The sequence below is a fragment of the Bos mutus genome, chromosome 18, assembly GCF_027580195.1.
Source record: "Bos mutus isolate GX-2022 chromosome 18, NWIPB_WYAK_1.1, whole genome shotgun sequence".
NCBI classification, from domain to species: domain Eukaryota; kingdom Metazoa; phylum Chordata; class Mammalia; order Artiodactyla; family Bovidae; genus Bos; species Bos mutus.
The window spans coordinates 48,035,239-48,062,068 of NC_091634.1; the positions used below are offsets into that span (position 1 = coordinate 48,035,239).

A 26,830-nucleotide genomic window follows, 5' to 3' on the forward strand; every position below is an offset into this window, starting at 1 on the left:
GGTCAGACTGCAGCCGACTCAGTCCTCTTCAGAAGGAACTTTCAAATGATTATGCAGGAGCCCTCCTTGGGGCTCACTTTAAAAACTCATTTTTGCAACTTTATGTTCTTGGTTAAGTATGCAGATTCACTTAATAATTTAGTGGAGCCCTGAGGGTTTCAGAGACCCAGCCCCTACCCCCTAGTCTGTGGCGTGAGGTTGCCACCTCTGGGTCAGCAGGCACACAACTCCTGGAGACCCTGACACTATGGGAGGACCCCACGCTGCTGACAAGCCTCTTGGTTTTGCAGATGTCCCCCTGGGGCGCACCCTCCTTGGCCTGGCCCCCGACCACCAGGTCAGGCTGCTGCCGGTCGCCTTCTACAGGTAACCCTCAGGGCCTGGAAGTCAGGGGAGAGACAGCAGGGGTCCTTCAAGACGGAGAGGCTGCGCCCCTGCTGCCTGCCACCAGCCCCAGTCAGACGGGTGAGGTCGTCACCTGACACCTGTGTCTGCCTTCAGCCTCCTTCCCTACTTTGACGAGGATGCCCTCCTCACAGAAGATGCCTTCCTGCACGTTGCTCTCAACATGTACCTGAAGCTTGTTGGCCTCTTTGTGGCCGGGGAGACCGGTGCAGTCTGGACTGTGGCCCATGATGGGGAGCTCCCAACTCAGGCAGGTGTAGGGCCAGGCCCCATCTCCAGACAGACCAGGGTGATGCTCCTGGCACAGTTCACAGCTGTGGGCACCCTGACCTTGGCACTGCCCATCTTTCTAGGGTGACCTCGTAAGCCTGATAACAAATGCCCGTCTGTTTCTGCTGCAATTGATACCTCGGTGCCCAGAAAGGAGCTTCTTGCACGTGGCAGAGGTAACCCCCAGGTGCTCACCGCGGTGTCTGTGTTTAGGTCCATGTCACCGTGTGACGTGAGGATGCTGGACGCCTTGGGGAAAGCTGGCATCCAGCATCCAGGCCCGGGAGGGACGGGGGCAGAATGGGCCCAGCATGTGGGCTTTGTTGCAGCTGCTGGCTGTGAGTGGAGATTGTGACCCGGAAGTGAGTGCTGCCCTCCTGAGCAGGCGGCAGGCTGTGCTGGACCCCGATCTCTCCCAGGAGCCCCAACTCTTCTGACCCGATCTGCACAGGGCACTGCCCAGTTCCTTGGTAAATAATTTATTACAAGCATGACATGGAGCTCTTGTTGCCCTGGAAAGTGGGTTACAAATCTCAATTGCTTTAGTGGGGAAGAGGAATCAGTTCTCTAAAATCTGCATCTGGCCCAAGTCACTCTGGTTATAGGAGAAGAAACTGCTGGTCCCAGAGCAGAGGCCACAAGACCCCGGAGCCGTAGACTGAACCATCACCACCAGCACACATAGTGGGGGTACATCAGGGCACCACTCTGCGCACAGGCCGGAACCTCAGTCACCACCCGAGCTTGGGGCAGGCAGGCCCTCAGGTGGGCTCAGCCTTCACCACCTGCCCTGCTGCGGGCCGGGGCGGGGCCTCCGGGGCCTGCGTCAGCGGGTGCACCATGGACATGTGCACGTTGAGGTTGTGTGCCTTCTCAAACCGCCGGCCACACTGGTCACAGGCAAAGTCCAGCTCTGTCTCAGCCTTGTGCTTGGTCATGTGGTACTTCAGGGATGCCCGCTGCCGGCACTGGAACCCGCAGACCTCACACCTATGGGATGGGGGCAGTGAGCCAGGGCCAGGGTGCTGCCAGTGGGAGGGCCACCACCCCCCACTTACTGCAGAGGCTTGGCTCCCGAGTGGCGCATCTGGTGGACCAGGAGGTGCTTCCGCTGCTTGAAGGTCTGTCCACACTCATCGCAGATGTAGTTCCGCACCTCTGGGGACCAGATAGGGAGTGACCACAGGCCCTGACACTGTCCCCTTGGTGCCCAAGCACCTGACTCACAGGTGACACAGCTCTGACCCACGTCACTTGGCTGTAGCATGTTTCCCTAAACCTATTTTCTGGAGCACCAATTCTTAGAGGAAGCCCAATCAGTGCAATTTCACAGATGACTGATTACAGCTACTCCTACTCTAAGGACTGTCCCCACCACAGGGGTACCCACTGTGGCAGTCAGTCTTACAAGAGCTTTTCAACAAAACTTGAACGTCACACCCCCAGCCATGCACCTGGAGCAACACCACATGCTTCTCTCCTGTGTCACTGCGCGCCTACCAACATGTGACGCAGCCGCACAGGCAGGCTCCTCCGTGACTAGGAGCAATCGTCCTGAAACTGTGAGGTCTAGACTGTTCTGTGCTGAAAATAAAAACTGCTCGTGGTCACGACTGTGGTCAGACTGAGTTACAACGGCTTGACCCGACACCAGGGAATTACTGTGTCTGGACTAACAGACAAGAACACTCACAGCATGAAATGCTGTGAAACCAAGGGACTGTGAGCCAGCCATTAAGTGGGCAAATCAGAGTAAGGAAGTCAGTCGTTTGTACAAAGATCAACAGAGCAAAGATATCGTTTAGGATGGACTATCTGGACATGGGGGCTGCAGGTCAGGAGAGCTGCCTTCTGGGCAGAACAGCAGTGATGAGCATAGGCACACACGAGTCCAAGGCCGTGGACGCGTGTTCAGAGAGGAGCGGTAGCAACCTCACACGCTGACGGCGGTGATCACGGGCGCCACCTTCCCTGTGCTTTGGGTTACTTTTATAATCTGAAAAGCATATACCATTTTCTTCCAGTGATGATGTAAATGGAGAAGGAAATGGCAACCCGCTCCAGTACTCTTGCCTGGAGAATCCCATGGACAAAGGAGCCTGGTGGGCTATAGTCCATGGGGTCGCAAAGAGTCAGACACGACTAAGCAACTGACACACAAAATGATGTAAAACAGACCACAATAAACTCACAGGACAGCACCAGGGTTTCTTCAGTGTCAGTTCCCGGGAGCCCCATCTGCAGGGGAGAGGACACACCTGTGTGGATGAGCTTGACGTGGCGCTGCAGGTAGCGGTCAATCATGAACACCTTGTTGCAGCCGGGGTGTGGGCAGGGCCTCTCCCGGACCTCCTCGTGGTGCTCCTTGACATGCTTCTGTGGGAGGGACCAGGGGCGTGAGTCCCCTGGCATGGCCAACACCCCAGAGCAGCGCACGTGCCTCCTCCCAGCGAAGGCACAGACCCAGGCAGGCCCTGTCAGCAGAGCTGGGGGTGCGCTCTCCTGGGAGCCCCCTCACCTTCATGCCGTCGGCCCCGCGGTACACGGCCGTGCAGCCCTGGTGCGGACACTTGTAGATGGTGGGCAGTTCCTCCCTGCAATGCAGAGCACACGTGGAGCCACAGCCCCCACAGGCTGTGCAACCCCCGCTCCAGCCCCTCACCTCTCACACCGTGGCTTGCCCTTCCAGCCCGGCTTAGGCCCAGGTTTCTTTCGGATTTTTGGTTCTTCTGACTTCTTGGCTTCTTTGCTTTCACTCTTCCTACCAGACACCCTGGAAGAAAAGACAACACTGGTCAGTGATGTTTCTGACCTTTTGCATACACAGTGCTCATTTTTCTTTAAACACTGAGGTAGTTTCTTTGGATTTCCAGGGCTAGCCTCCAGTCCCCATGCTGACCACCTGGCCTTCACACTGACGCTTGGCCACCAGAGCTAAAAAGACTCTGTGGGGAGGTGGAGGCCCTGCTCTGCCACCTCAGGACCCAGGAGTGGGCCTTCAGGGCCAAGTGTCACTCCCTGTTGTCACACCAAAACACAACTTTGGAGACACCAGGGAAAATAGTGGAGTGGGGGAAGCTAGAAAGAAGATCCAGATCCACTCTCCTGGGACCTGCCAGGAGACCCTCAGCAACCAGTGGGGAGCTCCACACCCACTGCTGTCCCCCTACTGCAGACCCTAGGCAGTGGGGACCTTGTCTTCCAAGCATGGGGTTGTGCACCTCAGCCAGTCTCACAGGGCCCTGAGGACCAGGCCAAACAGAGCAGCTTCCCCCTTGGTGTCCTTCAAAGTCTTAAAGAGACATGCACACCTCTTCTTAGATCCAGGAATGTAAGGAAATCTGTCAGGAACAGAAGTCAACTTCTAGGGCCATAATGACAAGCCACTGCTGACGCAATCCTCGATGGTCAACAACTGAAAGCTTTTCCTCTAATATCAGAAGGAAGACAGAGATGCCCACTTTCATCAGTTCTCAACACAGCACTAAAAGTCCTAGCCAGAGCCATTAGGCAAAGAAAAAGGCATCTAAATTAACAGGAAAGAAAATTACCTCTATTCACGATGCCATGATGTTATATATAGAAAACCTTAAAGAACCTACACAGAAAAATTAAGCAAAGTTGCAGGGCGGAAAAATCACATTAAAACCCAGTCCTGTTCCTACACACTTAAAATGAATGGTCCAAAAAAGGAAATTAAGAAAACTATTCACTTTTTATAGCATCAAAAGAAATAAGATACTTAGGAGTAAACTTAAAAAGTTAGACTGGTACACAAAACTATGAAAATGCTGTGAAAATTAAGACCTAAGCAAGTAGAAACATATTCATGAACTGGAAAACTTAAAATTGTAAAGATGGCAATAATCTCCCAAAGCAATCTATACATTCAATCCCTATAAAAATTCTGTGTTTTTTTTACAAAGTAGAAAAAAAATCCTAAGTTTCACATGGAATTTCAAAGGACATTGAATAGCCACACAAGTTTGAAAGACAACAAAGCTGAAGGATTCACACTTCCTAATTCCAAAATTTACTACAAAGCTACGGTAATCAAAGCAGCATGGTACTGGCATAAAGACAGACAGACATACCGAGAAACAGAGACCAGAAATAAACCCCTGCAAGTACAATCGACTAACTTTTGATAAAGGTAGCAAGACCACTCACTAGGGAAAGGACAGTCTGTTCAACAAAAGGTGCTGGGACAATCACATATCCACATGCAAGAGTGGGGTCGATCTGTACCTCACACCATACACAGAAGTAACTCAAATGGATCAAAGACCTAAATCTAAGTGAAAACTGTGAAACTCTTATGGGTAAATCTTCCATGACCTTAGACTTGGTAATGGTTTCTCCTGAATATGACACCAAAATCACAGTAAACTAAAAAAGTAAAAACAGGAACACTGGACTTCAAGACAGTGAAAAAAGGGCAAAATATATTCTACAGTTCAGTGGCAAAAAAACCAAACAACTTAGTTAAAACACAGCCAAAGAACTTGGACAGACATTTCCCCAAAGATGATACAAACATGAAAAGCTACTTAACATCACTGTCACTAGGGAAATGCACATCAAAATGACAATGAGATACTACTTAATATCCACTAGCAGGACCTAAAATAACAAGATTTGGTGAGGATGTGTAGAAATCAGAACCCCTGTACATCGGCAGCAGGAAATGTAGAATGTGCAGCTGCTGTAGAAAACTATGGCAGTTCCTCAGAAAGTTAAAAGTACCATAGGACCCAAAGAATCAAAAACAGGTCTCAAACAGGTAATTGTTACACCAACCTTTCTAGCACCATTGACAGCAGCCAAAATGTGGTCCCTCCATACCATGTGCTGCATGGCAACCCGACCAGGGATCAAACCCATGTCCCCAGCAGTGGAAATGTGGCATCCTAACCACTAGACCACCAGGAAAGTCCCTTTAATAGGACCTTATAGAAAGGAATCAAACTGACAGGTCACAACATGGATGAATCTCAAAAACCCTATTCTGAGTGAAAGAAGCCAGTGGGAAAGAGACACACACAGTCCCCAGAATGGATACCTACACTAGGAGTGGGCAGGGCCTGAGGGGCAGACAGGGAATTCACTGCTTCATGAGGATGCGTTTGGGATGGTGAAAGTCTGGAAACAGTGCTGACGGTAGCACAACATTGTAAAAGTTCTGAAACGGGAGTGAACTGTACACTTAAAAAATGGTAAAACAGTAACCTTTGCTGTGTATTAATTTACCACAAATAAAAACATGAACAGCTGTTTTCCTCTTCAAACAGTAATATTAACAAGAACCTTTTCAACAACTGCACAGGCTGCTCCTCCCCTTCTTTGTCTATGACTATTCTTTGCCACCCGGCCACGGTCCTGGCCTCCACCCTCCGCTGCTGTGCCGCTCAGGCACCTAGTGAGAGCTCAGCCATGCCCGGTGCTCGCACCACATCACATGCTCCTTGAGAGCAGGAGCAGCCTCCATGTCTCCCAGTGCGTCCCTGAAGGACAAGGGGCTGGGGTCCCTGCAGGCGTGGGAGGATGGCGCTCACAGGCCCAACTTGGGGCTGATGGTGCTCTTCCTTCCCGTGGCCACTCAGGCTCCTGTGGGAGCCCTGGCAGCTGGTGTCCCCTTCTGTCTGTGTGGCTGAGGACCTCGACAGGCACGTCTGCTGCAAGGTCACATGGACCTAGGCCACATCCTAGGACGTCAGCAGGCATTCGTGTTGTGGTGCTGGAGGCACCAAGAGGCCGTCAGGGATGAGCCCAGAGCTCCAGCCTCCCACAGGTACAACTTCCACTAACGTTCCATCTGACCAAGGCCTCTGAACACATTGCAGCTTCCCTGGTGGCTCAGACGGTAAAGCGTCTGCCTGCAATGTGGGAGACCTGGATTCAATCCCTGGGTTGGGAAGATCCCCTGGAGAAGGAAATGGCAACCCACTCCAGTACTCTTGCCTGGAAAATCCCATGGATGGAGGAGCCTGGCAGGCTGCAGTCCATGGGGTCGCAAAGAGTCGGACACAACCGAGCAACTCCACTTTCTTTCTGAACACATACCTGATGTGTCCCGTCCTATTGCAGTGTCTGTGCGCCCTCCCGGAAACCCAGGGCAGGGGGGCCGCCTGCGTGCCGTCTCCACCTGGAGCAGGGCAGGGCAGGGCCTCTCCCTCTCCTAACCCCATGCCAGTTGCCCTAGGACTGCTGGCAGCAGGACTTAAGAGGTGGGCTCATGGAGATCAGGGTGGAGAGCAAGGGCTCCTGCTGCAGCAGACCTGGCCCCTCCATCCTGGCCCTCCTGACGCCCCTCTGGCCCAGCAGCGTCTGTTCACTCAGGCCCGCTCAAGGGCTGTGACCCAGTCCCACATCCCAACTGGGGACTCCCAAGCCACCGCCTCTCTTGTCTCCACACACAAAGGAAAAAGGAAGTTGTGCCTGCTTCTCCATTTTGTTTTGCACTTTCCTGGCTGATGGTGTGATTTCATTCTACATCAAAGGCCCAAGCTGGGCATCTACTAACGAGGCGTTTGGGTGTTCCTGGGCCCAGGGTCACACAGTGATAACCAGCCTCCTCTGCCAGCACCCACAGAGCAAGAACACAAAACCCTGTGGGAGGTGGGCTGCCTCAACAAGGGATCAGGGCCAGAGGTAGACCCGGAGCAACTGCAGGGCCAGGTGGCCATGTCGCCAAGGCCCTGGGCACAGAGGGCAGAAGGCGAGTGGGGGACCAGAGGCAACCAGAGCAGACACAGGTGGGTGGACGGATCACATTCACAGTGCTGCACTAGGCCAGGTCCCTGTGCTGAACTGGGAAAGTCCTTCTGGGCTACCCAGAAACCACCCTTCACTGGGCTGGTGAGGTCAGGCCATTAGAGAAGCAGAGCGTGTGCTGACCAAGGCAGACAGGGGAAAGCTACTGTCTGGTCCCCGCTGCCCCCAGGGCAGGCTCAGATCTCCAGGTCACCCACTGGACACCCCCCAGACCCTGGGGAGCTCATGGCACCACCATCCCCTTACTTCTTTCCTGGGTACGGCTCAAAGGACTCATCCGAGGACTGGGTGTTCTGCTTCTTGTCATTTTCATCTTCACTCAGGAAATCTCTAGGAAAGAAGAGAACCTTCAGCAATGCTCTGGAGCAGGTGACGGAGGCAGTGAAACTTCCTGTCTAACACCATGTGGATCCCCACACTACATGTTTTACTTCTCAGAAGGCCTAAAATCCCCAATACTCTAATACCATCTCCTAAAAGAAAGGGAAAACCAGCGTCACAGGCTGAGGATCCCTGGTAAGCCATGCCTCTCATCACACCAGGACCCCAAACTCAGAAAGAGTCAGCCTACGGGGCCCCAGGCAGAGGGGAAGACCCTCACAAGAGGTAGCTTCACAGAAAGTGGGCTTTTAGAATGTCACCTCACTCCCGTAACTAGAAACACCTGCCCAAATGACAGGCCAGCTGTCAGTGATTTCAAAGGGTAACAAAGACCTGAAAAAGATCTGCATGTCTGTAATCTCTACCCTAAAATGTGAGTCACGACATAAGCTCTGCTAGTCTGCAGACAGAGCCTGGCTGGCATGCCTCAGCTGCCCCTACAGGCTGCCACCCTCCCCACAGAGAAAGGCCCAAGGATGGCTGGTGGCTGGAGGACAGCCACAGCCTCCTGACCTGGGGTGGGGGGTGGATTTCTGGCACCCACTGGTTCTCCTCCAACACCTGGGTCATCTGTCACTGGCACCAAAATTCACGCTGTCGTTCTACTTGTTTGGACAAAGTACATCTGTGGTCCAGCCACAGTGCACAAGGCAGGGTGGAAAGGTCAGCTGGCGCGCGGCCTCCACCCTGAGAGATTTGATCTTGGAGACGGGGAAGGGGGTGGCCCCAGGAGCAGACAGGTGGTCCTGCCTGACTCTAGAAGGTCTGTCCTCCACTCCACACCACAAACACCATGATAAACAGCCAGAGGCTGGCTTCTGTTCTAGTAACATCTGGGGTTGGCATAAAACTCAGCCTTGGAGGCGGAGATGAGCCAGCAGCCAGAGGACCATCTAAATAGAGTGATGTCCACACCTGGCTGGGCCCCCTGTGCAGCTCCATCAGGTCCGAAGTGCCCCCAATCAAAAATGGAAGCCTGTTAAGCACCCCCTACCACTCCCCTCCTCCCAACAGAGAAAGTGGGAGGCCAGTGAGAGCCAGGCTGCAGCCCCTGGGATGGTGGCGTTGGGTTGCCAAGGAGGAATGTTAGGCTATGTAAACCCACTCTTCTCTCACCCCTCAGAAAGGTCACTGAACTCGTCTTTTACCCGATCATCCGAGGTTGGAGATGGAACCTGCTTCTCACCCAATTGCCCTGGGAAACAAAGAACAAGACTCCAGTCACCTGTCACCCCAGGGAACAGCGTGGTAGTGCTCCCCACAGGCATGACAGGGCGCCTAGGGTTCCTATGCCTTCAAATCCACTCACCTCCTGGCGCCCCCGCCCACAAGGCCTGCATAGCCAAACCCACCATGCCACCCCCATGTCCTGCCAACAGTAGCAACAGCAGCAAATCCAGCCCTGCCCCAGAGGTTCAGATCCAGTCACTCTGGGATGCTTCAGAACATCGAAAAAGATCATTGGTATCCAAGTACTGCAGGCACACAGTTCAAAACTCCAAGCAGTTTTAAGAACAGTGAAGCCCTCCAGCATGAGTACTGCCTCACTTAGAACCATCCGGTGGCAAACATCACTCACAGGAGCAGCCTGGCACCCACATGGAAGCTCAGAGACGTGGGTAGGAAGCCGGCCCAGCCCTTCTAATACCACGTTGGTGAACAGCTGCACCCAACACACAGGGCCACAGGATCAGGCCCCACAGGGCACTGACAGGCCCAGGCAGTGACCTGCACTGGCTCGGGACAACCCCTGACCCCAGCTGCCTTCGTGCCCCACAAAGGCCCAGGCTCTTCCTCCCTCTGTGCCCTGGCCCAAAGCAGGCTTGGAGGAACACCTGGATCGCAGGTGAGCATGCCTTGAAGGAAGGCGCTCAAACGGGGTCTTCAGCCCCTCTGCTGTCAGATGCACATGAGGCGGTGCCAGGGCTGCCTTGGTTACTATACTGCCCCTCTGCGCATGATACCACTGCTACCACCACAACACCCACTTCTTGCCAAGGGCCCTGCCCGGCTCAGGACCAGGAATACTGGTCAAATAGCCCAGAGGAGCCGCCTACCTGGGGCCCCACCTGGGGGGAGGCTTGGCTGAGACGGGGGGCCCGGCCCCGGCCCCACTGGGTCACCATCTGAAGGAAGCCGGCTTGTGTCCATGCTGGGGAGTGTCTCGGTTTCAGCCCCAGCTGCAGCTGCTTTGCCTTGGGAGCTCTGAGGGGCAGCCCCAGTGGGGTTGAACCCCCGATGCTGGGGGAGTCGCGGGGCTGAATCCTTGTCCCACGTCCACTTGACACCCAAAGCACTGTCCAGCAAGAGGGCCCCGCAGCTGGAGTCGGCGTCCATGGTGTAGTCATGGCCCTGGTCGCAGCCCCACATGGCCCGGATGACACCACAGTACTCGGAGGACAGCGTCCTCTGGAGGCTAGGTAGGGCCCCGCAGCCGGCCGCGTGTCTGTGCACCCACCCCACCAAGCCACGCAGGCCCTGGGGGCTCGAAGCAATCAGGTCCACTGAGGAGAGGCAGAGAGACGCCAGCCCGTGGCCAGTCAGCATCTGGGTCCCCCCGCCTCCCAGCCACCCTGCATCCCACCCTGGGGGCGCACTCACCCACACACGCTCCCTCCTCTGGCCCCATCCGTGGCTGGACACCGACCCTGCAAAGGAGCAGGGCTGCTCACCAAGAGCAAGCATGGGGCCCAGTGGCCACTGTGTGTGCAGGCTGAGCCTTTTCCTCCAAGGCCACCCACCAGGCCCTCCCCGCCCTGTGCTCTCCGGTCAGTCTCCCGACACACCCAGCGCACTGGTGCTCATGAGTGTCTGCCTCACCAGGCACCCGGGCTGCCCTGTGCCCATGCAGCCCTGTTCACAGGGTCTCCTGCACGCCCCCAGCAAAGGAGGGAAGGGGCGCCTACTTTGCACAAGGCTTCCGGCGGCCTGTCGGGGGAACATTGACTCGCTGCAGGAAAGATGTGAGGAGGCCGTGGCACTGGTAGAACTGGGCATGGCAGTTCTTGCAGATAAACTGGGACAGAGCTGGGTCCTGGTGGACAGCCACGCCCAGGAGGCGCTGGAAATCCCGGATGAAAACACGGTCCCCAGGGGGTGGCCTTTCTGAGCTCTCCCCAGGTGCCCTGCCGGAGATGCTGCGGAGACTCCGGGAGGAGAACTTCCCATGACAAAGGCGACAGTGCCCCATGGCCAGGGCCCGGGCTGTTCCTGGGCAAGCACAGGAAACATGAAGTCAGGCATGCAGAACACAGCTCCCAGGCGAAGTGAGATCCACACTCCACCAGCCCCCCGCCCCAGCTCCTGGAGTGGGACCTCCCCAGACATGCCCCTTAGATACAAGTCCAGGTCTGGGCCAGAGGCAGGGCTCTGGCTCCAAGCTCCCAGATGAACACACAGTCTTTTGGGAGAATGGCCAGTGGAGGGTCTTCTGAGTGGAAAATCCTTTCAAAGAACTCTAAATGCCTCCAAAACAAAGCCAGTATTGCTCTAATACTAAAACCAGACAAGGACACAACAAGAAAATAAAATAATATTTATTTTTAATAAACATAGATGTACAAGTCTTAAACAAAGTAACAGCAAACTGAACTCAACACTTAATTTAAAAGATCATGCACAATGATCAGCTGGAATGTATTCCAGGGAGGCAAGGATGGCTCAACCTTCCCGAATCAATTCATGTGACACACATTAACAAAATAAAAATCATACTCCTCTCAATAAATGGAGAAATAAGTAGTGGACAAAATTCAATATCCATTCATGATAAAATCCTCAATAAACTGTATACAGATAGAAAATACCACCACATAATAAGAGCCATACATGACAAGCCCCAAGCTAACATCATACTCAATGGTAAAGAGCTAAAGCTTTCTTCTAAGATCAGGAACAAAACAAGGATTCCCACTCTCACCATTTTTATTCAACACAGTACTGGACATTCTGGCCAAAGCAATTAGGCAAGAAAAATAAAAACCACTCAAATCATACAGACAGAAGCAAGACAATCTGTTTGTGTATAATATTACATACAGAAAATTCTGTAAGACTCCACCAGAAAAACTGTTAGAATAAGCAAATTCAGTTATAGAATACAAAATCAATATATAAAAGTTGATTTCCATATACTAATAAAAAACTATTAGAAATTAAGAAAATAATCAGATTTACAATTGTATCAAAAAGAATAAAATACCTATGAATAAATATAACCAAAGAGATGAAAGACCTGTACACTGACACCTATAAGACACTGACAAAAAAAAATTGAAACCACAAATAAGTAGTCCATGACCATGGATTGGAATAATTAATTGACATCAAATAATAAGACAATTGACATTAATTAACAAGACAGTGTTAAAATGTCTATACTCCCCAAAGTCATCTACAAATTCAAAACAACCGCTATCAAAATCTCATTGGTATTTTTCACAAAAATAAAACAATCTTAAAATTTATATGAAACCAATAAAGACCCTGAACAACCAAAGCAATTCTGAGAAAGAACCACAAAATTGAAGGCATCATGCTTCCTGATTTCAAACTATACTGCTGCTGCTGCTAAGTCACTTCAGTCGTGTCCGACTCTGTGGGACCCCATAGACAGCAGCCCACCAGGCTCCCCCGTCCCTGGGATTCTCCAGGCAAGAACACTGGAGTGGGTTGCCATTTCCTTCTCCAATGCATGAAAGTGAAAGGTGAAAGTGAAGTCGCTCAGTCGTGTCCGACTCTTCTCGACCCCATGGACTGCAGCCTACCAGGCTCCTCCGCCCATGGGATTTTCCAGGTAAGAGTACTGGAGTGGGGTGCCATTGCCTTCTCTGTCAAACTATAATACAAAGCTACAATAATTAAAACAGTACAGTACTGGCATAAACAGAGGCACATAAAGGGACTTCACTGATGGTCCAGTGGCTAAGACTCCGCGTTCCTATTATAAGCGGCCAAGATTCAATCCCTGGTCAGGGAACTTGCCACAACTAAAGATCCCACATACTGCAACAAATATCACAGATCCTGCATGCCACAACTAAGACCCAACACAGCTAAATAAATATTTTTAGTTAAAAAAAAAATTAACACATAAGCTAATGAAACAGAATTGACGGTACAGAAATAAAGTCATGTATATATAACCAATTAATCTACAACAAATAAGCCAAGATACAATGGGGAAAGGACAGTCTCTTCAACAAATAGTGTTGAGAAAACTGGACAGCCATATGCAAAAGAATGAAACTAGACCATCTTATACCATACTCAACTCAAAATGATTTAAAGACTTGAAAAGACCATAAAACTTCGATGTAACAAAACATAATAGTTAGCTCCCTGACATCAGTCTTGAAGATGATTTTTTGGATTGACACCAAAAGCAAAGGCAACAAAGGCAAAAATAAATAAATGGGACTATGTCAAACTAAAACGTTTCTGCACAGCAAAGAAAACCATCAACAAAATGAAAAGGCAACCTACTGAATAGGAAAAAATATTCACCAGTTATGTATCACATAGGAGGTTAATAATCAAAATATGTAAAGAACTCATACAACTCAATAACAAAAATAATCTGATTTTTAAAATGAGCAAAGGCTCTGAAGAGACCTCTTTCTAAAGAAGGTGTGCAAATAACCAACAGGTGTATGAAAAGGTGGTCAACATTACTTCATGCTAAGTCACTTCAGTCGTGTCCGACTCTGTGCGACCCCATAGACGGCAGCCCCCTAGGCTCCCCCGTCCCTGGGATTCTCCAGGCAAGAACACTGGAGTGGGTTGCCATTTCCTTCTCCAATGCATGAAAGTGAAAAGTGAAAGTGAAGTCGCTCAGTCATGTCAGACTCTTAGCAACCCCATGGATTGCAGCCCACCAGGCTCCTCCATCCATGGGATTTTCCAGGCAAGGGTACTGAGGGAAACGCAAATCAAAACAATGAAGAAAAAAAAAAATCCCACAATGAGACATTTACCTCCCACCTATCAGAATGGCCATCATCAAAAAGACAAGTAATTACAAGTGTTGGTGAGGATGTGCAGAAAAGCGAACCCTTGTACAGTTAGTGAGAATGTAACCTGGTGCAGCCACTATGGAAAACAGTACAGAGATTCCTCAAAAAGTTAAAAATAAAACTACTATACAGTCCAGCAATTCCACTGCTCGGTATTTATCCTAAGGAAATGAAAACTAACTTGAAAAGGTACATGCATGCACCCCTATATACACTACAGCATTATTTATGATAGCCAAGGTATGGAAACAACCAAAGTGTCTATCAATGTATGAATGTATAAACAAAGTGGCATATATACTCAATGGAATATTTACTCAGTTATCAGAAAACAAGAAAATTCTGCCATTTCCGATGACAAAGATGGACATTATTAGCATTATACTAAGTGAAATCAGTCAGATGGAGTAGGATAAATACCATATGATGTTACTAACATGTGGAATCTACAAAAAGAGAAAATCATGAACTAATGATTACAGAAAAGATATATTGTTAGTTGAAAGAAGGGGAGTGAGGTGCTGAAATGCGGTGTGCAGTGATCAAAAGGTGCAAACTTCTAGTTACAAAGCACGTCCTGGTGACGTCGTCTACAATACAATACTTTTGTGTATATCTGAAAATTGCTAAGAGCTCTTTAAAGTTGATCCTATAAGTTCTTATCACAAGGGAAAAAGACTGCTAACTTCGAGTGGTGATGGGTGTTAGCTAGCATACCTGAAAGCAACATCATGTTATGTGCCAACTATACATCAAATTTTTTTCTCAAAAAAAAAGTTTGAGTATATAAATGCCTCCACAGCTATGGAACCGTCATAAACTGAGCTGGAAACTTCATTCCTCTTCACACCACTCCCCTGAGGCCAGAAGCGAAGGAGTCACGTCCACACACTGCTTTCCAGGGGGTCTCTACTCCTGACTGCAGGAGTAGACGATGCCCCTGCCCCTCTGCCCCGGAATTATAGGAGAGCAGCTTGAAGTCTTTTCTGAGGGGGCAAAAACATGACACTAAGACCAAGTGCATATTAACCCCCATTACAGTCCGTCAGGCGGGGGGGCCAGGCACTCCTATGCTTAATCCTTAGTTCTGTTTTAACGAAGAAGAAGCTGAGGCCCTGAGAGATTCAGCCATTATCCTAAAAGCACAGGGCAAAACCACGACTGAAACCAGGCCTGCCCGACAGACGGCACGACTCGAGCACTATACTACTCCTCAAGCTCTGAGGGGAGCTGACGGGTCAGCTGTGTTGCGAAAGAGCACCCCGCGCAGCTGCGGCGTCCCGGGGAGGCCGCCTCACCTCTCCCAGCGGGGAGGCCTAGTCCGCTTTCTGAGACACCCTGGGCCGGGGGGTCCCGCGGGGTCCCGGTGGCCACCGAGGGCACTCTACGGTCACAGGGGTCCCACCCGCCGCCCCTCGCGACCGGACGGCCGGACCCACCTGCCTCGTCTGCGCCGTCCTCGCCCGCGTCCCCGCAGGGCCGCGCCGGGCCCCAGCCCAGCCGCGCCGCCACCACAGCAGCCGCCTCGGCCACGTCGGGACCGCTGCGGGCGGGGCGGCCCCGGACCCGGCCTCCGCCACAACTACCGCGGCCCGAACTCCCGCGCTGCCGGGACGCCGCGGGCGACAGGAAGCGCCCGAGCCGGTCCCGCTTCATAGCCGTGGAGACTGCTTAAGCTCGGCCCCAGCGCTCCGCCCCGTCCGAACCGGCTCGGCCCAACTCGGCCCCACCCGGCTCCGCCCCACCCGGCTCCGTCCGGCCCGGCTCCGCCCGGCCCCGCTCGGCTAGCTGGGCCGAGGTAGGACGTCCGGAGCCTCTAGTCCGCTAGGCGGACTGTGCTCGTTCGTTTCCGTTCGACTCCGCCGCTCGGCTTCGCTGGACTTACTGGAAGCGGGGGAGGCGATGAGGGAGGGGCGGGGCGAGGGAGGGGGGAGGAGGAGGATGAAGAGACCTGGATGGGGCGGGCTGACCACCGGAGGGGAGGGCGAGGAGAGCGTAAAGGGAGGAGCGGAGTGAGGAGGGGAGGGGCGCAGTGAAGAGGGCCGAGCAGTACGGCCTGAGGGCAAGGGACACGGTCTACGCTATTGGCCTGTCACCGACGTGGAGTGCGGGCAGCAGTAGTTGCACTTACACGCTCTTGGCTACAGCGTAATGAGGTTATTTGAGAGCTCCGTCACCCCTACCTCCGCCCCTTCGGCCCCGGGAGCAGAGCGCGCAGCGCGCCGGCGGGGCGGGGCTGCCGGAAGTGGGCCCGGGCTGCCGGAAGTGGGCCCTTGCTGGTACCGCCTTTTCCGATGGTCCTGGGCTCGGGCGGAACCTGGTCCTGCACACGTTGCGTTCCGGGCCTGGAGCCGGCCGCCCCGCCCCTCGGCCGCCGCCACCGCCTCCCCCGCCGGCGCCATGGCCGCTGCGGCCGGAGACGGCTCTGTGAAGCCACTGCAATGCGCCATGAAGCTAGCCAACGGGGCCATCGAGCTGGACACCGGCAACCGGCCCCGGGTAAGGCGGGCGGAGCAGAGCGGGGCGGGGGCGGTCGCCGACCAGCGACCGGCCTGGTGGGCGTGGGCGAGGGCGGGGCCGCGGGGAGGGCGCCTCCAGGCCTCTCTGAAGACTCCGGGGTGCCGGCTCCGGCTTGGGCCGTGACCTTGGACAGCTCCCGACCTTTCCCCTCTCCCCACCCCGTCTGTTTAGCAATTCGGTCGGAGCCGAGGCGTTTTTATTTGTGAAGGGACTCAGGAGGTGCCGTGAAGCCGCCCGCCAAAGTGTGTCTAGCAGACAGTCCCGTGTGTTTGTGTAGTTTGGAGGCGGGCCCTGTAGATTTAGTCAGGTTCCCAAAGGGGACGGTACGCAGAAGAGGGTAACTGCGGCTTTCCAGTCGCCTTCAGAGCTTGTTTGGTAGGAAGTGCCGGCGGGGGAGGGGTGCGGCTTGTTTCTGAGAACGAGTGTTAATCCTAAGGGTGGCAACCGCGTGGAAAAGCCGGCGGAGCCACTCTGGGCCGCCCAAGGGAAGAGGCGTTCAGGTCTTCCATCCGTTTCCTTTCCCAAGTCGGGATTCTAGGGCAGCAAATGCCCCCACAAGTCATAAATCCTTCCCGGAATCCATTTTATCTTTACGTGAAGTGTAGACTTAAAGGTGGGTAACGAGAACTGGGCGGAGAAAGCAATGGCAACCCACTCCAGTACTCTTGCCTGGAAAATCCCATGGACGAAGGAGCCTGGTGGGCTGCAGTCCATGGGGTCGCTGAGTCAGACAAGACTGAGCGACTTCACTTTCACTTTTCACTTTCATGCATTGGAGAAGGAAATGGCAACCCACTCCAGTGTTCTTGCCTGGAGAATCCCAGGGACAGAGGAGCCTAGTGGGCTGCTGTCTATGGGGTCACACAGAGTCGGACACGACTGAAGCAACTTAGCAGCAGCAACGAGAACTGGGATGCAACGAAACAAAAAGCAAAGCCCCATGCTGTCATTCCAAATGCCCTGAGCTCTGTCAGGCAGCCCTGACCAGGAGGGTCACACGTTTGAAAGTGCCAGCATTCTAGTGGCATAGACTCCTGCGTGCCCAGGGAATTCTTACACTGGGGTTCAGGAAAGAGTTTTCCCAGACTGAGTCAGAAAGTGACTCTAAGATTTACAACACAGTCCCTGATTCACCTCCCAGGAAATATTTCTTTAAAGCCACTGAATGAATGGCCCTTGAGTTATACAGGAAAAGAACTTGTTGCATAGAGTGGAAACGGCAGCACCCGCCAGTGCTGCTTCCTTGACCCACTGAATGAGAACCTCCATTCCTTTCCGTGCTGGAGAGAAAGGAGTGACACCAGCTTCAAGTCTAGAAAAAAGGGTTATTCTCTGTGCCCCAGGCAGAGCAGTTACCAGCTAACCAGCTGGGATAATGCAGGTGTATCTCAGAGATAAGCAGGCATCATGGTTGCTGTTTTCAAAAGGGCACCAAGCAGACATGATGGAATTATTTGCCTCTAATGGCATGACTTATGTCATTTCTCTTCCCTGGGCACAGGAGGCATATACAGAATACCTGAGGAGCATCCACTACATCTCCCAGGTGTTGCTGGAAGAAGTGGAGGCCACTAAAGGTACAGCTTCTCCTGTGCTGCCCAGACTGTGGACATCAATTGGCCTTTGATGGGTCTCTGGGCCCCAGACCTGGGCATGTCCCATGTCCTACCTACCTGGTCATTAGCAGGTGAACACCTGAACACTCAGCATGAGTGTGACATGGAGCAGGAAGGGACGGCTGCTGTGACTCAGAGGATGGAGATGGGTGGGGACACGACCACAGACTGAACGCTGAACCCCAGTTCTGGGAGGAGTGAACTACACGATGGCTGGGGGCTGAGGGCGGCCCAGAGGCCCTGCAGCGAAGAGGGTGTCAGATACAAGGCAGTCTGGAGAGAGGGAGGTGCGGTTGGGGCAGGCAGGGCCTTGGGTGGGCCTGGGACTGTTCTGGCATGAGGAGAAGCTCAATGGATGCTTTGTGGGCAGAGGCCAGCATGGCAGCAGAGCCTCCAGGAGGTTCCCACAGTGGGGACAGCAGTGGTGGGAGTGCCAGGAGGTGGGCAAGTGAAGGGCTTAGGGGATGTTCTCTAAAGATCTGCCTCAGCAGACTTTCTCAGGGGGCAGTGAGGTGCTGGGGTTGGTTGGGGGCAAGCGAGCACCGGAGGTGGAGCAGGAGGTGGCAGAAGCTGAGGCCTCCATCATGGGCATGGTCTGCTCCGGGCGTGTGGCAGCCTGACATGGTCAAGGGGAGGTGGCTGTCCCCACAGTGAGCACCACCCTGGGGAGCTCAGCAGAGCTTTGAGCACAGGGAGTAGGGCATGGTGGGAGAGGCCCTGAGGGGATGTCAGAGGAAAGACTGTGGGGGTCAGGGACCCGTGGGGAAGGGCAGCACATGAGTGGATGAGTGGAAATCTGGTGGCTGAACTAGGGTGTAGTGAGGGGCTGGCCCTGAAGGCAGTAGGAGGTGGGTCAGGAGCTGAGGCTGGTGGGGTCCATGGGAGACTGTCAGGTGGCAGCCCCTCCAGCACGAGTTTGCTGACAGGAGTGATTCCTGAGGAGGAGTGCAAAGCAGAGAACAGACGCCCCCGGGGTGCATGGGATGCAGGGTGGGGGGCTGGAGATGGTGAGGAAATGATCTCTGGGAAACAGCCACACTGCCTGCAGGGCCCGCCTGGGGGAGGGGCTGTAAGTACATGTGAAGCTGTCCGCGGGAGAAAAGGCCAGGGTAGTTAGAGAAAAGGCTCTGATGGTCCAGGCTGAAGGACAGGATAGCCACATAGAGGGCAGGTGGTCCGAGATGAGGAGAGGGGGTGCCTTTGTTTGTATCTCAGCAAGAATCTGACCAGTGACAGAGGGGATGGTGACCATCTTTTTTGTCACTTGCTCCCCAGAAGCTGGGGAAACTGTGACCTCTGATACCTCAAAGATGCTGAAGCTGGCCGAGCAGTGTCTGGAGAGGGCCCAGTCAACAGCTGCCAAGCTTGGTGGGTGTCCAGGAGAAAGCTTTCTTGGGTCACCCACCCTGGCCCTGGCTCAGTCTGGCTCAGTGGGGCCCCTATGCGGATCCATGGCTGTACGTGTCTTACAGGGAAAACATGCCTGAGGCCAGCCATGCCTGTGGCTGCACCCGTGCCCTCCCCTGCTAGTCGACACCGCCGGGTATACTCAGATGAGGGAGGGAAGCTCTCTCCGTTCCTGCCACCTGAGATCTTCCAGAAGCTTCAGGTCGTGGAGTCACAAAGCTCTAAGAAGTAAGATGGGACAGCACGGCATGTGGGCTAAACCTGGGTTTGGAGGCATGGTGAGATAACTGTGGTGGCTTTAGTCAAAAGGAATCCTAGAATGGAAATAACCTGGTGCCTAGCAGAAGCAAATGCAAATTGTCTCTGGAGAAAAGCACCTTCAACTTCCATGAAATGAGTGGTACATAGTCAAAGACAACCATACATAAAAAGAAGTTTGAGCAGTAGCAGAAACACACCTGAAAACTCTTCAGATAGAGTTATGGGACACAGATTATAACACAGTCATGCTCTCTATATTCAGAAAAATAAAAAGAAAGTTTTAAAATTCCTTTAGGGAAGAAGAAACTGTAAAATCTGACTCTTGTTTATAATAGAGGTCAAATAAGAACCAAGTAGTAATAAGAAATACTGAAATTATTTTTTTAAATTAATCAAAAACAATGTGGAAACAAATTATATTCTCTTGTAAAAATACACACGTGGACCCAAAAAGAAGTGTACAAGTTTGTGACAGCAGAGTGGACATAGCTGAAGAGAGAATTAGAGAACTGGATAAAAGGTTAAAGGTTTTCCTGAATGGCTCACACACACAAAAAGAAAAGATGAAAAAGACATGGAAGGTCTATCCAGAAACAGATGACAAAGAAAATGGAAGAGGAGCGTTATTTGAAGAGAGAAAGACAATTTTCTTTATAGAGCTGATGAAAGACCCCAAGACACAAATGCCAGAACCCCAGCAGGGTAGGCAAGAGGACGGGCTCCTCCTGCTGCAGGTTCTGAGCCACTGCTCACTTTGTCTCTGCATGTGCTGCTCTGGGGCGGGGCCAGGCACCAACTCCCATCCCAGGACAGTTTTGTGCCCCACAGCCTACCTCCTCCCACCCATGAAAGCAGGAAGATATTAGACTGAAACTTTGGATGGTGAGAGGGCTGTCAGTGGCTGTTACGGAGTACTGTGACCTCCCTTTCGTGGGCTGCAAACTAGCTGTTTAGGCCGCATGGTGCCTTCAAAGAGTTTCATACTATTCCAGAAACTCAAATAACTGAGTTGCTTAAAGGTCTGGAGTCCAGGCAGTAGGGCCATATTTCAGGGGGGCAGGTGTCTCCCATCCACCCCAGACGTCCTCTCTCCTTTACATTTCTGCTGGCCCCCATCACCACCTCCTCACCTTGGGGCCTCAGGGGAGGGTCAGGAGGGGTCCTCAGATGACTGGAGGGTTTGTGGGCTTCCTGGAGCCTGGCCAGCAGCTTGTCACCATTTCAGGGAGCTGACACCCCTGGAAGAGGCCTCCCTGCAGAATCAGAAGCTGAAGGCTGCCTATGAGGCCCGGATGGCCCGGCTGGACCCCAGCCAGGCCATGCAGAAGACATCCCTGGTGAGTGGGGCCCAGGACCATGTGGAGTGGGGGTACCAGGGGGGCAGGCCTTATTCCCTCTTCCTGTCCTAGACCCTGTCCCTGCAGCGCCAGATGATGGAGAACCTGGTGATCGCTAAGGCCCGGGAGGACACAGTATCCTTTCCATCCAGCCTTGGGGTCCAGAGGCTTAAGCTGAGGGAGGAGGCAGGGAGTAGAGGTGCCAGAGCCCAGCATCCTTGTTGGGGTCGGGGGGCAGTGGTTCCTGCCCAGCCTGCTTTGTCTCGCCTCCTGGCCTTTGCACAGGCCACCCTGCCCCTCCCAGCACCCACAGACTCCTCTCCACCCCTCAGGTCGACTAGGACTTGCCTTCTTCCACCCACCCCACCGGCCCGTGGCCGGCAGGGCTCAGGGACGCCGGGGGTCCATACATGCCACTCAGAAAGGGCCTTGACTCTACTGCCCCAGCTGCAGAGGAAGATGGAAGAGCGCCGGCTGCGGCTCCAGGAGGCCGCCAACAAGTGCGTCCCTGCTTCAGGTCCCGGGACTTCGGGGGGTGGGGGAGCAGGTGAGGGCTCCCGCGCCAGCCTGTCCAGCCCTGAGGTCCCCAGACCTGTCCTTCCTTCCAGGAGGTTCTGCAGCCAGGTTGCCCTGACCCCCGAGGAGCGGGAGCAGCGGGCCGTCTATGCTGCCATCCTGGAGTATGAGCAAGACCATGTGAGTGCTGGGCGGGGCTGGGTGGGGAGGTCTAGTCCCGGGGGTGCAGCCTTGGTGAGGGAGGAGGGGCTTCCCGGGGCTCTCTCCCAAGGGCTCCTGTCCTGCAGGACTGGCCAAAGCTCTGGAAGGCCAAGCTCAAGAGGAGCCCAGGGGACCTGTCCCTGGTGACCAGTCTGGTCTCCCACCTGCTCAGGTATCGGGCCTCAGTTCCCTCCAGCAGGCTGCAGGCTGCGGGCAGAGGAAAGGATTAAGAGGGAAAGAGGAGGTCTGGGGTGACTGCAGGGGCAGTAGGCCCCTGATGGCCTTTCACAGGCCTTCTGCCTTCTCAGAGGGGAGGGACATTTGCCCACAAGGTTTATCCGTGAATCCCTTCTCTGAAACCTCTCACAGTGGGGCCACATGACCAGTGGGTGGGGGGTTGGGCAGGCTTTGTAGCCCCCACCCCAGAGCCTGGTGAGGAGGCTGCAGCCGCCAGACCTACAGGGCTGCCCTCTACACTGCTTCTACCCCACTCACAGCGTTCCCGACCACCCCATCTCCCAGCTCCTGAAGAAGCTCCAGTGCGCGGTGTACCGGGCGCTGTACCCCATCGTGAGCAAGGGCGCCACCCCCGGCTGCTGTTCCCTGCCCCCCGATGCCGACGGGCTGCTGGCTCCTGGAAGCCGGCGGCTCCGGCCTTCTCAGAGCCTCTACTGCATGCCTTCCCTGCTGGAACCCAGCCCGGCCCCAAAGCCCCCAGACGGCCCTTGCGCCAGCCCACCCCGCCCCGGCAGCCCCGCAGGGCCTCCCTCACCCCAGCTGCTGGGCAAGGACAGCTCATTCGAGGACCTAGAACAGTTCTTGGCTACTCCTGAGAGCAGGGGCCGGGGCCCTGGGGAGCGGCCTGAGCCCCAGACCCCAGGGGTGAGGAAGGAGCCTGTGCTGGAGCAGCTGAAGGGCACCGTGCAGGACATACACGATGCCATCGGTGAGGCCCCAAGACGGGCGCTTGGGCGGCTGCATGTGACCCTGTGACCCCAGGGATAAGGGCTCACCAGGCCGCAGGGTTTCAAGGGGAGGGGAGGCAGGGCCAGGTAGAGCGCCCTCCCAAGGAGCCCAGAAGCAGCCTGCGGTGAGGCCCACCCCGAGGAGGCTGTCTCTGCGGGGCGGGGCTGGAGGTCCCCGCTGAGCCGGCTCTGCTCCCGGCAGACAGGCTGCTCTCGCTCACCCTCCTGGCTTTTGAAGGCCTAAACACGGCCGCCTCCAAGGACCGCTGCCTGGCCTGCATCGAGGAGCCGTTCTTCTCCCCACTGTGGCCCCTGCTGCTGGCCATCTACAGGTGGGGCCCCGCCCCCGAGGTCCACCTGGGTGCTACTCTCCGCGGACGCCTTCCCTTCCCGGCCTCAGGTGTTTTGGGTTCGCAGGCGGTGCCATGCCCACCGTCCAGGATTCTGGGTGTGGCCGGCTCCCCCAGCCGGGTCTCAGTCCGCCCCGGGGCCGGGGTCTTTGGGCCGCTGAACCTGGCCTCTCTCCACCCCAGGAATGTTCACCGCCTGCGGGAGGCGGCCTTGAGCCGGAGCATGGAGCTGTACAGGAATGCGCCCCCGGCAGCCATCGGCGTCCCCACCAGGCTCCTCCCGCAGGACCCCGAGGCCGCGGGAGCGGGCCCCTACCCCTACTGCGCCGCAGCCCAGGAGCTGGGGCTGCTGGTTCTGGAGAGCTGCCCCCAGAAGAAGCTGGAGTGCATTGGTGAGGGGGCGGTTTGGGAAGGGAGAGCAGTGTCCCGTCCCACGGGGCACCCTGAGTCCGCACCTCTGAGCCACAGCCTGGTCCCATCTGGTGGGGAGGAGTCCCTTGGGACAAAAGCGGTGCTCGTCCTGCCCTGCCTGGTCCTGCACGGGGTCGGGGTGCGGCGGTACCCCGGGCCGGTTTGGGACGCCGTCCCCACCCCCTCACCCGAAGCCTGGCTTCTGCGCCTCAGTTCGGGCCTTGCGGGTCATCTGCGCCTGTGCGGAGGATTACTACCGGGCCCGGGAGGCTGCGTTGCAGCCTGGCATCGCCGCTATGTGAGTCCCAGAAGGGTGCGATTGTGAGGTTGGGGTGGGGCTGGGGGGCGGGGGGCGCTGGGCCTGTCTGTGGCTGCCTTCAGAGGCTCAGGAAAGCAGAAACGCTTCACCCTGACCCGGCACTGGGCGCTTGGGGTTCCGCCTTGCTTTTCCTTAAGGACAGGATGGCCCTTTGCCACCAAAGACCCCTGGCTCCAGCCCTGCAGACGACAGGGCCCTGCCCCTCTGTATTCTGGTGGCATTCTCGAAGGCTGTGCCTCCCTCTGTCTCACACTTGGGGAAGCCTCCATAGTCCTTGCCCAGACTCCGGAGGCAGGTAGGGGCCTTCCCCACCGTGTCCTGCCTTAACTCACCTGGGCCAGCCTAGAGCTGGCAGTCTCCTGCCTTGGTACTGGTGAACCCTCGGCACCAGCCAGGGCTCTGCCTCCTGCTATCCTGTGCCAGAGACCAGGGTCACCCTGAAGGCACCTGTGCTTGTAGCCGAGTGGGCAGGCTGTGGTGCCTACCTGTGCAGAGGCCTGGGGTTGCTTTCACCATTTTACCATCTGGCCTCCAAAAAAGTTGTTGCAGGTGAAAAGGTCCCAGAACTACGAGTGTTTCAGAGTCCAAGTCCCCACACAAGCTCCTTCAGGATTTCTGAGGAGCTAGAGAGGGTGGTGAGTGGCTGCAGGTGTGTGGCTCCCTGGGAAGTGGGAACAGGAGTCCCTGGTCTGTGCCTTCATGCTTCTGGCAGAGAGCACTGACTTGTGGGGCCTTCACCGGGGGTTTGACCATCCCTCAGGGACTCCCTCACTGAGAAGCTTCCTGCATCAGGTCTGGGATACCAGGCGTGGCAAATGAGTGACCCTGATCCCAGGAGTGAATAGGCTGCCTGGGAATATGGGCCTCCCACTCCAGCAGCCTGTCCCTGGGCTCGGGCAAGTGCACAGGAATGAGGAACGGTTCCTCCAGCTCTGCAGCACAGGGTCCCCATTCAGGATGGCCTCAGTGCTCCCAGATCTTCTGTCATGCTGATCTAAGCCCACCCCTATCCCCTGTGGCTGGTGGGTGGGAGGAGCACAGAGAGCAGCCAGCAAGCTCAAGGCTGCTCCAGGGACTGAGCTGTAGCTTCAGGCTTTTGGGGACAGAGCAGGCCCCCCTGCCCAGGTCCCTGGAGCCTCCTGGCTGCATGTGTGTCTCCCCAACAGTGGTGCTGATGACTTGCTGCCCATCCTGTCCTTTGTGGCGCTGAAGAGTGGCCTCCCTCAGTTGGTGTCGGAGTGTGCAGCCCTGGAGGAGTTCATCCATGAGAGGTGGGGTCTTTGAGCCTGTCCCTGCCCCACCCTCAGCACGTGGCCCAGAGGTGCCCCCGACAGCCCCTATGGGACCTCAGCAGTGAGGTTCTGCCCTGCAGCCCCTCCAGTGACAGGTACCCGTGTGTCGCCTCCATGCAGGTACCTGATTGGAGAGGAGGGCTACTGCCTGACATCCCTGCAGAGCGCCCTGAGCTACGTGGAGCTGCTGCCCCGGCGGGCCCTGGGCAAGTAGTGGAGGACTGGCCGGCCAAGGACTGGCCAGGAGGCACCTGTGCGGGTCAGCAGGCCAGCCAGGGAGGGGCTCTTGCCCCCACCTGACTTCGGCCCCCAGGGCTTGGGGAGGCCTCTCTGCTCCTGGTAGGATGAACATCCTGGCGGCTCGGGCCGCTGACAGCGTGAGGACTGAGGGGGCTGTGGGCCTGGCCGAGGGCAGCTCTGCTCCCCTACATTTCTGTGACGTTTGGAGCCCCCTGAGCCAGGTTGTTGTCTGAGTCAAGTAGAGAGCTGATCACCCCCATAGAGGCCCGAGGCCCAGGTGGGTTCAGACCATGCTGTTTATTTATTGGACACTGACCACTCTGTCCTGGAGGCCCAAGTGTCCCCAGGGCATCTACCCATGTCTGGGATCTCTGAGCCACACTTCACCCTTGGCAGTGGGCATGGAAATCCTGAGACCCCCACCAATCCCCACCCCCATTCAGCCCCTGTGGGGTCAGTGCGAAGCCTGGGTCAGCACCTGCCTGTAGCCCACCACCTGCCCACAAACTGTTACAGGCCCCTGGGCAGCCACTGACCCAACTGGAAATAAAAAGGTCACTGGCATCTCCCTCTACGTGGCTCATTTGCTCCCCACCCCACTGGCCAGCCCAAGGCCTGGGCAGTACAGCCACGCCTGGCTGAGCAGCAGGAACCAGACAGTCCCAGAGAGCCCAGGGGGCCATTGCCAAACTCAGCCTGCCTCCCAGCCCTCTGCCCAGGAGTGGGGTCTTGCAGGGGCCACTCGCTCTAGCATTAGACACTCTGTGGGGCCTAGTGGGTTGGTAGGGTCAGAGGTCATCACTGGGCAGGACCTAAGCCTAGAGCACTTATCCTGAAGAGTTCTCTGGAGTCAGCTTTGCTCTCCAGGTGGGCAGCACACCCAGGGGCTCCTGGAGAATACAAGACAGGTGGCCTGGCCGCAGCCCCAGACAGCATCTGCCAGGGAAGGAGGTGGGTGGTTTGCCCCCCATGGCAGAGCCTCGGCCCCCTACCACGGCAGAGGCCCATCATGGGAGGAGTGGGCAGGTCCCTAGGAAAGGCTCAGTTGGACTTGACTGTCCATCCTGTGTGCACAGTATCCCAGGGCTCTGCAGGAGACCATGAGGAAAGTGAGGCATGAGGAGGTGACTGCCTCCTCCAGGCCACACCTCCCAGAGCAGAGCTGGCTTTGAGCCCAGCAGGTTGACTCCAGAGGCCAGAGGGTACCAGTGGACGTAACCTGAAGAGCAGGCACAGGCCCAGTGCACTGGGGCAGCTGTCTGTCTCGGGAGCCTTTGTGAGCAGGAGTCCCCTGCCCACCAGCACCCCAGGAACAAACAAGGAGGCACCCACCCACTCACCCTGCCCTGCTCTCAGAACTTGCGGCCTCTGAATTCCTGCCCTTGTCTCCCACCCCTGCCCTCTCCAGAGGAAAGCCCCCAGCCCTGGACACAAGTCCCAGCCAGCTGTGAAGCCTGGGGAGGATGACACCCTGGTCCAGGCCTTGGTGGGGACATCTCGAGGATGGGACTGTAAAGTCTCCCTCACAGAGCAGGTGAAGGTAAATGTGGG

At 55.4% G+C, this 26,830-nt stretch overlaps 3 protein-coding genes across 12 annotated transcripts in view; 2 read left to right on the forward strand and 1 right to left on the reverse strand.

Annotated features, from left to right (window-relative positions):
- The window catches only part of FANCA (FA complementation group A), a 37,767-nt gene extending 36,349 nt beyond the window's left edge, over positions 1–1,418 (forward strand). For 2 of the 3 annotated variants that reach the window (XM_070388511.1, XM_070388512.1), the window contains 5 exons: positions 291–366; positions 502–655; positions 759–851; positions 1,005–1,145; positions 1,281–1,418. In XM_070388511.1, the coding sequence (XP_070244612.1) occupies positions 291–366; positions 502–655; positions 759–851; positions 1,005–1,112 (431 nt within the window). In that variant the 3' untranslated portion in view covers positions 1,113–1,145; positions 1,281–1,418. Of the gene's footprint in view, positions 1–290; positions 656–758; positions 852–1,004; positions 1,146–1,280 lie in introns of those variants that run through there. The other variant, XM_070388514.1, reaches the window with a different exon arrangement.
- Positions 1,139–16,101, reverse strand: ZNF276 (zinc finger protein 276). 3 transcript variants are annotated; one of them, XM_005892431.3, is made up of 11 exons: positions 15,976–16,101; positions 10,737–11,040; positions 10,432–10,478; positions 9,888–10,334; positions 8,947–9,025; positions 7,696–7,779; positions 3,338–3,448; positions 3,194–3,269; positions 2,934–3,051; positions 1,734–1,833; positions 1,139–1,665 (listed from the first exon to the last, which is right to left on the reverse strand). In XM_005892431.3, exons 2-11 carry the CDS (start codon positions 11,018–11,020, stop codon positions 1,437–1,439), a joined length of 1,575 nt encoding a protein of 524 aa, XP_005892493.1. In that variant the 5' UTR covers positions 11,021–11,040; positions 15,976–16,101; the 3' UTR covers positions 1,139–1,436. The 3 variants fall into 3 exon arrangements, with proteins under 3 accessions (XP_005892493.1, XP_070244623.1, XP_070244622.1); XM_070388522.1 differs by lacking the exon at positions 15,976–16,101 and adding an exon at positions 15,284–15,947 and having other exon boundaries at positions 3,347–3,448; XM_070388521.1 differs by lacking the exon at positions 15,976–16,101 and adding an exon at positions 15,284–15,945.
- On the forward strand, positions 15,984–26,259 carry VPS9D1 (VPS9 domain containing 1). 6 transcript variants are annotated; one of them, XM_070388517.1, is made up of 15 exons: positions 15,987–16,343; positions 17,866–17,941; positions 19,256–19,348; positions 19,453–19,615; positions 20,874–20,985; positions 21,058–21,120; positions 21,433–21,485; positions 21,594–21,681; positions 21,789–21,874; positions 22,200–22,648; positions 22,906–22,999; positions 23,201–23,409; positions 23,642–23,726; positions 24,914–25,018; positions 25,160–26,259. In XM_070388517.1, the coding sequence occupies exons 1-15, from the start codon at positions 15,996–15,998 to the stop codon at positions 25,251–25,253; spliced, it is 2,118 nt and encodes a 705-aa protein (XP_070244618.1). In that variant the 5' UTR covers positions 15,987–15,995; the 3' UTR covers positions 25,254–26,259. The 6 variants fall into 6 exon arrangements, with proteins under 6 accessions (XP_070244621.1, XP_070244620.1, XP_070244618.1 ...); XM_070388516.1 differs by having other exon boundaries at positions 19,259–19,348; positions 22,870–22,999; XM_070388515.1 differs by having other exon boundaries at positions 15,988–16,343; positions 22,870–22,999.
- The last annotated feature ends 571 nt before the right edge of the window (positions 26,260–26,830 follow it).

Bases quoted from the DNA above. Each gene is read 5' to 3' on its own strand.
- ZNF276 (XM_070388521.1), bottom strand. From the start codon at position 15,500: ATGAAGCGGGACCGGCTCGGGCGCTTCCTGTCGCCCGCGGCGTCCCGG. The intron at 7,780-8,946 runs GTGAGAGAAGAG...CTTCTTTCCTAG, and splicing joins TTCAGTGACCTTTCTGAGGG to AGATTTCCTGAGTGAAGATG. The intron at 3,052-3,193 runs GTGAGGGGGCTC...TCCCTCCCACAG, and splicing joins GCGGGGCCGACGGCATGAAG to AAGCATGTCAAGGAGCACCA.
- VPS9D1 (XM_070388515.1), top strand. From the start codon at position 15,996: ATGAGGTTATTTGAGAGCTCCGTCACCCCTACCTCCGCCCCTTCGGCC. The intron at 17,942-19,255 runs GTACAGCTTCTC...CTTGCTCCCCAG, and splicing joins AGAAGTGGAGGCCACTAAAG to AAGCTGGGGAAACTGTGACC. The intron at 23,000-23,200 runs GTGGGGCCCCGC...TCTCCACCCCAG, and splicing joins CTGCTGCTGGCCATCTACAG to GAATGTTCACCGCCTGCGGG.